This window comes from Nerophis lumbriciformis, linkage group LG36, assembly GCF_033978685.3.
Source record: "Nerophis lumbriciformis linkage group LG36, RoL_Nlum_v2.1, whole genome shotgun sequence".
NCBI lineage: Eukaryota > Metazoa > Chordata > Actinopteri > Syngnathiformes > Syngnathidae > Nerophis > Nerophis lumbriciformis.
Window position 1 is genome coordinate 12,913,741 of NC_084583.2, and position 13,234 is coordinate 12,926,974.

The 13,234-nt window shown below is 41.7% G+C and overlaps 2 protein-coding genes across 11 annotated transcripts in view; both read left to right on the plus strand.

Annotated features, from left to right (window-relative positions):
• Window positions 1-13,234, plus strand: part of LOC133583004 (protocadherin gamma-C5-like) — a 212,622-nt gene that overhangs the window by 50,433 nt on the left and 148,955 nt on the right. Inside the window, exon 1 of one of the 10 annotated variants that reach the window (XM_072912447.1) lies at window positions 4,746-7,521. The exons of 6 other annotated variants lie outside the window; for them this stretch is intronic. In XM_072912447.1, coding sequence (XP_072768548.1) covers window positions 5,119-7,521 — 2,403 coding nt within the window. In that variant the 5' untranslated portion in view covers window positions 4,746-5,118. Of the gene's footprint in view, window positions 1-4,745; window positions 7,522-9,855; window positions 12,883-13,234 lie in introns of those variants that run through there. 3 more of the 10 variants (XM_072912457.1, XM_072912451.1, XM_072912459.1) reach the window with 3 other exon arrangements.
• On the plus strand, window positions 882-3,780 carry LOC140677572 (protocadherin beta-16-like). The gene has a single exon (XM_072912388.1). It carries the CDS (start codon window positions 1,381-1,383, stop codon window positions 3,778-3,780), a length of 2,400 nt encoding a protein of 799 aa, XP_072768489.1. The 5' UTR covers window positions 882-1,380.

Below are 13,234 nucleotides of genomic sequence, written 5' to 3' on the forward strand. Positions count from 1 at the left end.
GAACCTCTGAGGTCATAAGGATTCTCTTTGGGTTTGAACCTCTCCTGTAGACACCCAGGCAGCATGTGGTTATGAGCTTTGTACGTCACAATAGCAGTGTTGAGGTCAACAAGATCATGCAGTTGTAATGTTTTTAATTTAATAAACAGAGCATTGGTATGGTCATGATAATCTGCATAATTTGCAATTCTAATCGCTTTCTTTTGAAGTAAGAATATAGAGTTGATGTTTGTTTTGTAATTGTTACCCCAGATTTCAACACAATAATTAAGATAAGGGAGTACGAAAGAATTATATAACATATTAAGAGCCTTTTGATTTACGGAGTTTTTGATTTTATGTAACATAGCAATATTTTTTGCCATCTTTGTCTTAAGTATATTTATGTACAGTTTCCAATTTAATTTATCATTTATATAGATTCCCAAAAATGTTGTTGAATTTTAGCGTGTGGTGTTTGGATCTTAGTAGACCAGGCCCTATGTCTTTTGCAACCATAAGAGGGTCAGTGGAAGAATGGCCGTGCGCGACCCGAGGGTCCCTGGTTCAATCCCCACCTAGTACCAACCTCGTCATGTCCGTTGTGTCCTGAGCAAGACACTTCACCCTTGCTCCTGATGGCTGCTGGTTAGCGCCTTGCATGGCAGCTCCCTCCATCAGTGTGTGAATGTGTGTGTGAATGGGTAAATGTGGAAGTAGTGTCAAAGCGCTTTGAGTACCTTGAAGGTAGAAAAGCGCTATACAAGTACAACCCATTTATCATTTATCATTTAATTTAGTGCCATTAACAGTGACAGTACAGCTGTAGAGAGGGTCAACTCAGCACCATGGACAGTGGCAGTGCGGCTGCAGCTAGGGTCAATTCAGCACCATGGACAGTGGCAGTGCAGCTGCAGAGAGCAGTGTGTGTCCTACTTTTGAATCCTCCATCCTCATTGAAGTTTAAACCCTTTGCTGGCTGCAAATAAGTGATTCGTCACATAATATATGTTTTTATTATATCTACACATGCTGGTATTTTAATTCTATTTCATATTTATACTATTTAACGTTAGTACTACTTTATTACCTACCATAACTGGATGCTGCTTTGTTTTTATAGTGTTTTTTTTATTTTTTATTTGGCTTCTTGGTGTAGTTCTTATTTTTCATCTCACAGGGGCGCTGTTGGCATATAAACTGAGATTCAAATGCATGGAGGGGGTGTTTTTTTCTGTTCTTTGTCCTGCCCTGTGTTGGCCATTGCAGAGATTTAACAGTCATAGCTGGTGAGGCGAACAGTGAGGACTGACTATTTTATTTAAATTGTTCGTTGATTGCATTCGGATTATTGGATTATAATTTCTGGAGGGGGAAAAAAAAGGACACCCGGACTAAACAATGAGACGGCAAGTACTGTTGTTCCTCTCGGCTTTGTGCCTTTCATATGTGCTCGGCCAGGTCAGCTATTCCATCCCTGAAGAAATGTCCAAAGGTTCCGTGGTTGGTAACGTAGTGCATGATTTAGGTCTAGATCTTAAGAGGATGAGATCTGGCAAGGCTCGTGTTTATACCGGCCGCAGTGTGGAGTACATTGGCCTGAATAGAGAAAGAGGAGTCCTGCTTGTACAAGAGAGGATAGACAGGGAGGCTTTGTGTGGAGAGAGCACGCCGTGTGCTTTGCATTTCCAGCTCATTTTGGAGAATCCAATGGAGCTGTTCCGTGTTACAGTGGAGATCACTGACATAAACGACAACACGCCCAGTTTTACCAACGCTGAAAAGCGTGTTGAAATCAGTGAGTCTGCCGTCATAGGATCCAAATTCATACTAGAGAAAGCGATCGATTTGGACATCGGCATGAACGGCTTGCAGCAATACACACTCACCCCCGCTGACAACTTTGCCTTGAAATTAGAGAATGAGGCTGATGGAAGTAAGAAGGTAGAAATGGTGCTGCAGAAGCCTCTCGATCGAGAAAAGCAGAATGATATAAGACTTTTGCTCACTGCTAGTGATGGAGGCGAGCCGCGCCTGTCAGGCACCGTGCAGATATTAGTTCATGTACTCGACGCCAATGACAATGCACCCACATTTGAAAAACGTATTTATAAATGCAAAATACTTGAAAATGCTGCCAAGGGAACAAGTGTAACAACTGTGAGTGCTTCTGATAAAGACATTGGCGCAAATGGAGACGTATCATATCTAATATCTCCAAGCAAACGCTTTCTAGCGGATATTTTTAATATTAACTCTCAAACAGGCGTGATCACCCTCGTAGGTGACATAGATCATGAAAAGGTGACGTCCTATCAAATAGACGTGGAAGTGGTCGACACGGGAGGTCTGTCTGACTCATCCAAGGTGGTGGTTGACGTCATCGATGTGAACGACAACAGCCCTCACATAAATATTGTTTCGAAATCAGACTCAATATTAGAAGACTCGCCTCCTAACACTGTTATTGCAATGTTAAGTGTGAACGATCCAGATTCTGCAAATAATGGAAAGGTCGAGTGTGTCATTGAGGATAACACTCCCTTTAAAATACAATCTTCATTGAATGGATTTTATACTTTGGTTACAGAGGTAGATTTAGACAGAGAGATATCTAGTGAGTATAACATCACAGTGATGTGCTCCGATGAGGGAGTGCCCTCCCTCTCCAGCAGCGTCACTCTCACCTTACACATCTCAGATGTGAACGACAACGCACCTGTCTTTGAGAGGAGCTCTTACGAGGCCTCCATTGTAGAAAACAACACTCCAGGTCTTTCTATATTCACAGTGAAAGCCAGAGATGCTGACTGGAACCAGAACGCTCGCCTCTCTTACATGCTGGAGGACTCCTCTGTTAACGGAGTGCCAGTCTCCTCATATGTGTCTGTTAGTGCTGATAGTGGAGTCATCCATGCAGTGCGCTCTTTTGACTACGAGCACCTGAAAGAGTTTAATTTCCGCGTCAGAGCTCAGGATGGAGGTTCTCCTCCTCTCAGCAGCAACGTGAGCGTCCGCATCCTGATCCAGGACCAGAACGACAACGCCCCCCAGGTCCTGTACCCGGTCCAGACGGGTGGCTCGGTGCTGGCTGAAATGGTGCCTCGTTCAGCAGATGTGGGCTATCTGGTGACTAAAGTGGTGGCTGTGGATGTGGACTCTGGACAGAACGCCTGGCTCTCCTATAAAGTGCACAAAGCCACAGACAGGGCGCTGTTTGAAGTGGGCCTACACAATGGAGAAATAAGAACTGTCCGCCAAGTCACTGATAAAGATGCCGTCAAACAAAGACTGAGTGTTCTAGTGGAGGACAACGGGCAGCCCTCTCGTTCAGCTACAGTCAATGTTAACGTGGCGGTGGCGGACAGCTTCCCTGAAGTGCTGTCAGAGTTCACTGACTTTAGCATGCACGACAAGGAGTACAATGACAAGCTGACTTTTTACTTAGTCTTGGCTTTGGCTGTGGTCTCCTTCCTCTTCATCACCTGCTTGCTGCTCATCATATCAGTCAAAGTGTACAGGTGGAGACAGTCTCGCGTCCTGTACCACTCCAACCTCCCGGTCATTCCATATTATCCACCACGTTACTCAGACACTTTGGGGACAGGGACTCTCCAACACGTGTACAATTACGAGGTGTGCAGGACCACCGACTCCAGAAAAAGTGACTTTAAGTTGGACAGAGCTGCTAGTCACAACGTGCTGGTAATGGACCCCAGTTCTACAGGAACCATGCAGAAGATACACAGTGAAAGGAACATCCTGGATGAACTTGACTCTCCTTTGGAGGTTGGTCACTAAAAATATTTTTCTTTCGTCAAGCTTTTCCTCTTTTTGTGTGTGTGTGCGTGTGCTTGTGGATGTGCTTTGTTTTGGTTTCTATGCCCTAATAAGGCCTCACTCAAAGTTGTGTAGCTAAGTATTCTTGTCCATCCATCCATTTTCTACCGCTTATTCCCTTCGGAGTCACGGGGGGCGCTGGAGCCTATCTCAGCTACAATCGGGTGGAAGGCGGGGTACACCCTGGACAAGTCGCCACCTCATCGCAGGGCCAACACAGATAGACAGACAATATTCACACTCACATCTTGTGTCCCATAGAATTTGTTTTCCAGCACTAGCTTACTCTGGCTTACTAAACTTAAACTTAGTTTGTTTGGGTCATAAAAAAGTCTGAAATACTATTGAATAAATAACATTAGCAATAACCTAACAATATATTTACTACTATATATATATATATATATATATATATTATTAATGTTTTTATATATATATATATATATATATATATATATATATATATATATATATAAACATTAATAATAAGTAAACAATTTATAACAAAATATATTGTTACCAAAATACAATATGTTTAATAAGAAATATTTTTATAGTAATGTATAAAATGCCAATAGAAATACTATTAAAAGTGCTGCCATTAAATAATAACAATTACATAACACTATAATTTTTCGTTTTGTAATTTTTTTAATTTTTTTTTTCGTTTTAATAAATGTAACTTTCCTACATAAAAACAATTATTGACATCTTTTTTTTTTTTTTACTATTACAAAACATTTTAATAGGCCCATTTGACCCAGGGTATTTTTTGTCTTTCTTGTTTGTCAATGTTGTTCTATAAATTTGATTTTTGTGACTTTGAATAAATAAAAAATATTGCATGTATTTTATACGCATATACTATCTAATATGCTTTAAAAAAAATAATAATACAAATGGAAGACACATAAACTCAATCTTCTCTAGGCAAATTTATAAATATAAATCCATATACTTAAATCTGTTTTCAATTGATATTTTACTAATTGCAAATGTATTATTTTTATAAAGCATCATGTAATAGTTATTCAATTAATCTATTATATTTTCGGCATATATTTTAAGGCCGGGCTGTTATGTGCGAGCAGAAAGAGCAGACATTGGCCAGAGTGTGGCAGTCTTCGACAGGACTTCAGTCAGTCCCTCCCTCTTACACAATGACGTTTCACACAATAAAGCAGTCATTTCCACACAGTCTTCGCTGCAGGAACATCGACTGCTGTTGTCTCGCCTCATCATTTTGTTGGGATTAACACCGATTTTTTTTTTTTTTTTTTACTATAAATTGGGTGAAATATGGATTTTAGGACGATGCCGCGTCAAGTTCTGTTGTTCATCTTGATCACCTCTTTCTTGTCCGTGCTCGGCCAAGTCAGCTACTCGATCCCGGAGGAACTGGAGAAAGGATCTTTGGTGTCTAACGTGGCTCAGGATTTAGGTTTGGACCTGAAAAGACTGAAATCAGGGCGAGCTCGGATCCATTCAGGAGACAGCACGGAATATATCGAGCTGGAGAAAGAAAGGGGGCTCCTCCTTGTGAAGGAGAGGATAGACAGAGAGACGCTGTGTGGTGAGACTACGCTCTGTGCTTTGCATTTGCAGATGATTTTGGAAAATCCCATGGAATTATTTCGAATTACTATTGAAATCACGGACATTAATGACAATTCTCCCAGCTTCGAATCCAGCAGCAAACGCTTTGAGATCAGCGAGTCCGCCATTATCGGCTCTAAATTTGTGTTAGAGGAAGCAATCGACGCTGATATCGGTGCAAATGGTCTGCAAAGCTACTCGCTGACTCCAACTGATAATTTCATCCTTAAAATAGCAAATCAAGCGGATGGACGTAAGAAGGTGGAGATGATACTGCAGAAGCATCTAGATAGAGAGCAGCAGGAGCAGATTTCATTGTTATTAACAGCCTTTGATGGAGGACAACCACGCAGGTCAGGAACAATGCAGATTAATGTGCATGTGTTAGATGTAAATGATAACGCTCCAGTGTTCACTAAATCTTCATATAAGGCAACTATTAGTGAAAATGCACCTAAAGGAACCAGTGTAATAACTGTAAGTGCATCTGACAAAGACAGTGGCTCCAATGGGAAAATATCTTATTTAATATCAAAAAACAAGCTGAGATTATCAGACCTATTTCAGATAAATAGTGCAACTGGAGAGGTTATTTTATTAAGTGACATTGATTATGAGCGAGCTAAATTATTACAAGTAAATATTGAAGCTGTAGACAATGGAGGACTGTCTGATTCAAGTAAGATTATGATTGATATCATTGATGTTAATGACAACAGTCCTCAAATGAAAATACTTTCTAAATCAGATTCCATTTCTGAGGACTCTGCGGAGAATACTGTTGTTACTATGTTAAGCGTTAATGACCCAGACTCTGGCAGCAATGGAGAAGTTAAGTGTAAAATTAACGAAGATATTCCGTTTAAAATAGAAAAAAGTTTAAATGGATTCTATAGTTTAATGACAGAAGTAGCTTTGGATCGAGAATTAGCATCTCAGTATAACATCACAGTGATGTGCTCTGATGAGGGAGTGCCCTCCCTCTCCAGCAGCGTCACTCTCACCTTACACATCTCAGATGTGAACGACAACGCACCTGTCTTTGAGAGGAGCTCATACGAGGCCTCCATTGTAGAAAACAACACTCCAGGTCTTTCTATATTCACAGTGAAAGCCAGAGACGCTGACTGGAACCAGAACGCTCGTCTCTCTTACATGCTGGAGGACTCCTCTGTTAACGGAGTGCCAGTCTCCTCATATGTGTCTGTTAGTGCTGATAGTGGAGTCATCCATGCAGTGCGCTCTTTTGACTACGAGCACCTGAAAGAGTTTAATTTCCGCGTCAGAGCTCAGGATGGAGGCTCTCCTCCTCTTAGCAGCAATGTAAGCATCCGCATACTAATCCAGGACCAGAACGACAACGCCCCCCAGGTCCTGTACCCGGTCCTGACGGGCGGCTCGGTGCTGGCTGAAATGGTGCCTCGTTCAGCAGATGTGGGCTATCTGGTGACTAAAGTGGTGGCTGTGGATGTGGACTCTGGACAGAACGCCTGGCTCTCCTATAAAGTGCACAAAGCCACAGACAGGGCGCTGTTTGAAGTGGGCCTACACAATGGAGAAATAAGAACTGTCCGCCAAGTCACTGATAAAGATGCCGTCAAACAAAGACTGAGTGTTCTAGTGGAGGACAACGGGCAGCCCTCTCGTTCAGCTACAGTCATTGTTAACGTGGCGGTGGCGGACAGCTTCCCTGAAGTGCTGTCAGAGTTCACTGACTTTAGCATGCACGACAAGGAGTACAATGACAAGCTGACTTTTTACTTAGTCTTGGCTTTGGCTGTGGTCTCCTTCCTCTTCATCACCTGCTTGCTGCTCATCATATCAGTCAAAGTGTACAGGTGGAGACAGTCTCGCGTCCTGTACCACTCCAACCTCCCTGTCATTCCATATTATCCACCACGTTACTCAGACACTTTGGGGACAGGGACTCTCCAACACGTGTACAATTACGAGGTGTGCAGGACCACCGACTCCAGGAAAAGTGACTTTAAGTTGGACAGAGCTGCGAGTCACAACGTGCTGGTAATGGACCCCAGTTCTACAGGAACCATGCAGAAGATACACAGTGAAAGGAACATCCTGGATGAACCCGACTCTCCTTTAGAGGTTGGTTATTTGTGCTTTATTTAATTTAGTGAATATTTACTATGTTTGCCTTTCTTTGATTGGTTGTAACCCACCATAATGTATTGCACCAGGCATCCTCGGAGTGTTTGTGACAGTATATTGTCACTGTCTTATGTCAGTTAAATATTCCAATCTGGAAGTTAGTGTCAGGAATCCACGCATGTTTACATTACTTGTTTGTGGTGAGCATTTTAAAACAAACTGGCATGAGTCGAGCATTCTTAATTCTACAAAATTATACTTTAGCTATTTTTTTTCAGATGAACCATAATCTGATTGGACGTTGCTAAATATCATATTAAATGCCATATTATGAGCCTGATCTACTAAAGGTGGGAATGTACTAAAATAAAATACATGCAAACTTGATAGCACACGAAAAGTTGATCTACTAAACTGTCTCTTTTAAGTGAGTAGAATAAGGAGTGCATTCATTCTAGCGTGTTTGTCTCATGAACATGCAGAATATATGCTGATCATTAGAACGGCCACAATTCTCAGAGAAGAAAATGTTATTATAATTATTCAGCAGGCGCATTGTGAACTATCAAGGCTGATCATTGCTCTGTGAGCGCTATTTTGCGTCTTTATTTATCACGTCTGAAAAATATGTTCAAACCGATACCCTAACACACAATACTGTGACAAAGATGGTGCTTGGCTGCAAAGACAAGACGATAGACCAATAATCCTCCGTCCAACGTGTGTATGTGTCAACATATTTGGACTGTCATTAATAAAAAAAAATATTAGACATATTTTTATTCAGCAAAATCATTGTATATTGTTATAGCTGCTGGATGACTAAAGGGCTGTTCAAAACTAATTTAATTTATATGTTTTGATGTCTGCTGGCTTTTGTTTTCAATGCCTTTTTTTTTTTTTTACATCAGAAATATATAATTATATGCCTCCTGTATGAAATGTTTTGCAATATGCATTTTCTTGCATTTGGATCACTCCAGACGCATGAATGCGCTAGCGTGCGGTGATGGTCACTGTTCTAAAAATAGTTTATGTTGTCTGTAGATTGTGATTCTGTATTGCAGAAAAGGTGTTGCAGATTATAGATGCGTGCTGCTAGTTCCACTACATCGCACGCAGGTTGGAGAGCAAAATAACATGAAAGGGGAGTGCACATGATACCAGTAGCACACGCAAAACCTTAGTTTAAATAAGGCGGTCTGCACTACTTTTTAATTGTACACGCAGTCTTAGCAGATCGCACGCAACACACCCCATGTTTATAGTTTGCACGCGCTGATTAGTTTATTATTAGTTCATTATTCTTCGGTCAATGGTCAACAAAATAAACAAACAGTTGTACATTCATAGATTGAAAATGAAAATGTTGCAGACCGAAAGGGTTTAGGCTGAAGTTGAACACTTTAAGCGCCTAACCCTATAAACAATGTCAAGTACAAGATGAACTTCCGAAAATTATGAAATGTCTTTTGTACAACATATTATAAATACACATTATACACAACATAAACACAGTTCAATTATATACACAGTAAAGGCATGTGAAATATCCTTATACGCGTGTTAAACCTTTGTACCAATTTATATACTATATACAAACAATTATACTTCCATTATTATTTATATCCCACATTTAGTATTTTAATTAACATTGATCATAGTATTAACTACTGTGTTGATTCAAGAGTGATATATTTTTCCAAGAAATTGGTCTTAAAGTGTTTTTTAAATGTGTGAATAGACCTGGAACATTTGAAGGAATCATCCAAGCTGTTCCACAGTTGAACCCCCCTGACAGAAACACATCTACTTTTTAAGCTTGTTCTTATCTTAGCTTTCTGGAAGACAGCTGAACCTCTGAGGTCATAGGAATTCTCTCTGGGTTTGAACCTCTCCTGTAGACACCGAGGCAGCATGTGGTTATGAGCTTTGCACGTCACAATAGCAGTGTTGAGGTCAACAAGATCGTGCAGTTTTAATGTTTTTAATTTAATAAACAAAGCATTGGTATGGTCATGATAATCTGCATAATTTACAATTCTACTCGCTTTCTTTTGAAGTAAGAATATAGAGTTGATGTTTGTTTTGTAATTGTTACCCCAGATTTCAACACAATAATTAAGATAAGGGAGTACGAAAGAATTATATAACATATTAAGAGCCTTTTGATTTACGGAGTTTTTGATTTTATGTAACATAGCAATATTTTTTGCCATCTTTGTCTTAAGTATATTTATGTACAGTTTCCAATTTAATTTATCATCTATATAGATTCCCAAAAATGTTGTTGAATTTTAGCGTGTGGTGTTTGGATCTTAGTAGACCAGGCCCCTATGTCTTTTGCAACCATAAGAGGGTCAATTTAGTGCCGTTAACAGTGGCAGTACAGCTGTAGAGAGGGTCAACTCAGCACCATGGACAGTGGCAGTGCGGCTGCAGCGAGGGTCAATTCAGCACCATGGACAGTGGCAGTGCAGCTGCAGAGAGCAGTGTGTGTCCTACTTTTGAATCCTCCATCCTCATTGAAGTTAAAACCCTTTGCTGGCTGCAAAAAAGTGATTCGTCACATAATATATGTTTTTATTATATCTATACATGCTGGTATTTTAATTCTATTTCATATTCATACTATTTAACGTTAGTACTACTTTATTACCTACCATAACTGGATGCTGCTTTGTTTTTATAGTGTTTTTTTTATTTTTTATTTGGCTTCTTGGTGTAGTTTCTATTTTTCATCTCACAGGGGCGCTGTTGGCATATAAACTGAGATTCAAATGCATGGAGGGGGTGTTTTTTTCTGTTCTTTGTCCTGCCCTGTGTTGGCCATTGCAGAGATTTAACAGTCATAGCTGGTGAGGCAAACAGTGAGGACTGACTATTTTATTTAAATTGTTCGTTGATTGCATTCGGATTATTGGATTATAATTTCTGGAGGGGGGAAAAAAAGGACACCCGGACTAAACAATGAGACGGCAAGTACTGTTGTTCCTCTCGGCTTTGTGCCTTTCATATGTGCTCGGCCAGGTCAGCTATTCCATCCCTGAAGAAATGTCCAAAGGTTCCGTGGTTGGTAACGTAGTGCATGATTTAGGTCTAGATCTTAAAAGGATGAGATCTGGCAAGGCTCGTGTTTATACCGGCCGCAGTGTGGAGTACATTGGCCTGAATAGAGAAAGAGGAGTCCTGCTTGTACAAGAGAGGATAGACAGGGAGGCTTTGTGTGGAGAGAGCACGCCGTGTGCTTTGCATTTCCAGCTCATTTTGGAGAATCCAATGGAGCTGTTCCGTGTCACAGTGGAGATCACTGACATAAACGACAACACGCCCAGTTTTACCAACGCTGAAAAGCGTGTTGAAATCAGTGAGTCTGCCGTCATAGGATCCAAATTCATACTAGAGAAAGCGATCGATTTGGACATCGGCATGAACGGCTTGCAGCAATACACACTCACCCCCGCTGACAACTTTGCCTTGAAATTAGAGAATGAGGCTGATGGAAGTAAGAAGGTAGAAATGGTGCTGCAGAAGCCTCTCGATCGAGAAAAGCAGAATGATATAAGACTTTTGCTCACTGCTAGTGATGGAGGCGAGCCGCGCCTGTCAGGCACCGTTCAGATATTAGTTCATGTACTCGACGCCAATGACAATGCACCCACATTCGAAAAACGTATTTATAAATGCAAAATATTTGAAAATGCTGCCAAGGGAACAAGTGTAACAACTGTGAGTGCTTCTGATAAAGACATTGGCGCATATGGAGACGTATCATATCTAATATCTCCAAGCAAACGCTTTTTAGCGGATATTTTTAACATTAACTCCCAAACAGGCGTGATCACCCTCGTAGGTGACATAGATCATGAAAAGGTGACGTCCTATCAAATAGACGTGGAAGTGGTCGACACGGGAGGTCTGTCTGACTCATCCAAGGTGGTGGTTGACGTCATCGATGTGAACGACAACAGCCCGCACATTAATATTGTTTCTAAATCAGACTCAATATTAGAAGACTCGCCTCCGAACACTGTTATTGCAATGTTAAGTGTGAACGATCCAGATTCTGAAAATAATGGAAAGGTAGAGTGTGTCATTGAGGATAACACTCCCTTTAAAATACAATCTTCATTGAATGGATTTTATACTTTGGTTACAGAAGTAGATTTAGACAGAGAGATATCTAGTGAGTATAACATCACAGTGATGTGCTCTGATGAGGGAGTGCCCTCCCTCTCCAGCAGCGTCACTCTCACCTTACACATCTCAGATGTGAATGACAACGCACCTGTCTTTGAGAGGAGCTCTTATGAGGCCTCCATTGTAGAAAACAACACTCCAGGTCTTTCTATATTCACAGTGAAAGCCAGAGACGCTGACTGGAACCAGAACGCTCGCCTCTCTTACATGCTGGAGGACTCCTCTGTTAACGGAGTGCCAGTCTCCTCATATGTGTCTGTTAGTGCTGATAGTGGAGTCATCCATGCAGTGCGCTCTTTTGACTACGAGCACCTGAAAGAGTTTAATTTTCGCGTCAGAGCTCAGGATGGAGGTTCTCCTCCTCTCAGCAGCAATGTAAGCATCCGCATACTAATCCAGGACCAGAACGACAACGCCCCCCAGGTCCTGTACCCGGTCCAGACGGGCGGCTCGGTGCTGGCTGAAATGGTGCCTCGTTCAGCAGATGTGGGCTATCTGGTGACTAAAGTGGTGGCTGTGGATGTGGACTCTGGACAGAACGCCTGGCTCTCCTATAAAGTGCACAAAGCCACAGACAGGGCGCTGTTTGAAGTGGGCCTACACAATGGAGAAATAAGAACTGTCCGCCAAGTCACTGATAAAGATGCCGTCAAACAAAGACTGAGTGTTCTAGTGGAGGACAACGGGCAGCCCTCTCGTTCAGCTACAGTCATTGTTAACGTGGCGGTGGCGGACAGCTTCCCTGAAGTGCTGTCAGAGTTCACTGACTTTAGCATGCACGACAAGGAGTACAATGACAAGCTGACTTTTTACTTAGTCTTGGCTTTGGCTGTGGTCTCCTTCCTCTTCATCACCTGCTTGCTGCTCATCATATCAGTCAAAGTGTACAGGTGGAGACAGTCTCGCGTCCTGTACCACTCCAACCTCCCTGTCATTCCATATTATCCACCACGTTACTCAGACACTTTGGGGACAGGGACTCTCCAACACGTGTACAATTACGAGGTGTGCAGGACCACCGACTCCAGGAAAAGTGACTTTAAATTGGACAGAGCTGCTAGTCACAACGTGCTGGTAATGGACCCCAGTTCTACAGGAACCATGCAGAAGATACACAGTGAAAGGAACATCCTGGATGAACTTGACTCTCCTTTGGAGGTTGGTCACTAAAAATATTTTTCTTTCGTCAAGCTTTTCCTCTTTTTGTGTGCGTGTGCGTGTGGATGTGCTTTGTTTTGGTTTCTATGCCCTAATAAGGCCTCACTCAAAGTTGTGTAGCTAAGTATTCTTGTCCATCCATCCATTTTCTACCGCTTATTCCCTTCGGGGTCACGGGGGGCGCTGGAGCCTATCTCAGCTAAAATCGGGTGGAAGGCGGGGTACACCCTGGACAAGTCGCCACCTCATCGCAGGGCCAACACAGATAGACAGACAACATTCACACTCACATCTTGTGTCCCATAGAATTTGTTTTACCAGCACTAGCTTTCTCTGGCTTACTAAACTTAAA

Bases quoted from the DNA above. Each gene is read 5' to 3' on its own strand.
- LOC140677572 (XM_072912388.1), top strand. From the start codon at position 1,381: ATGAGACGGCAAGTACTGTTGTTCCTCTCGGCTTTGTGCCTTTCATAT.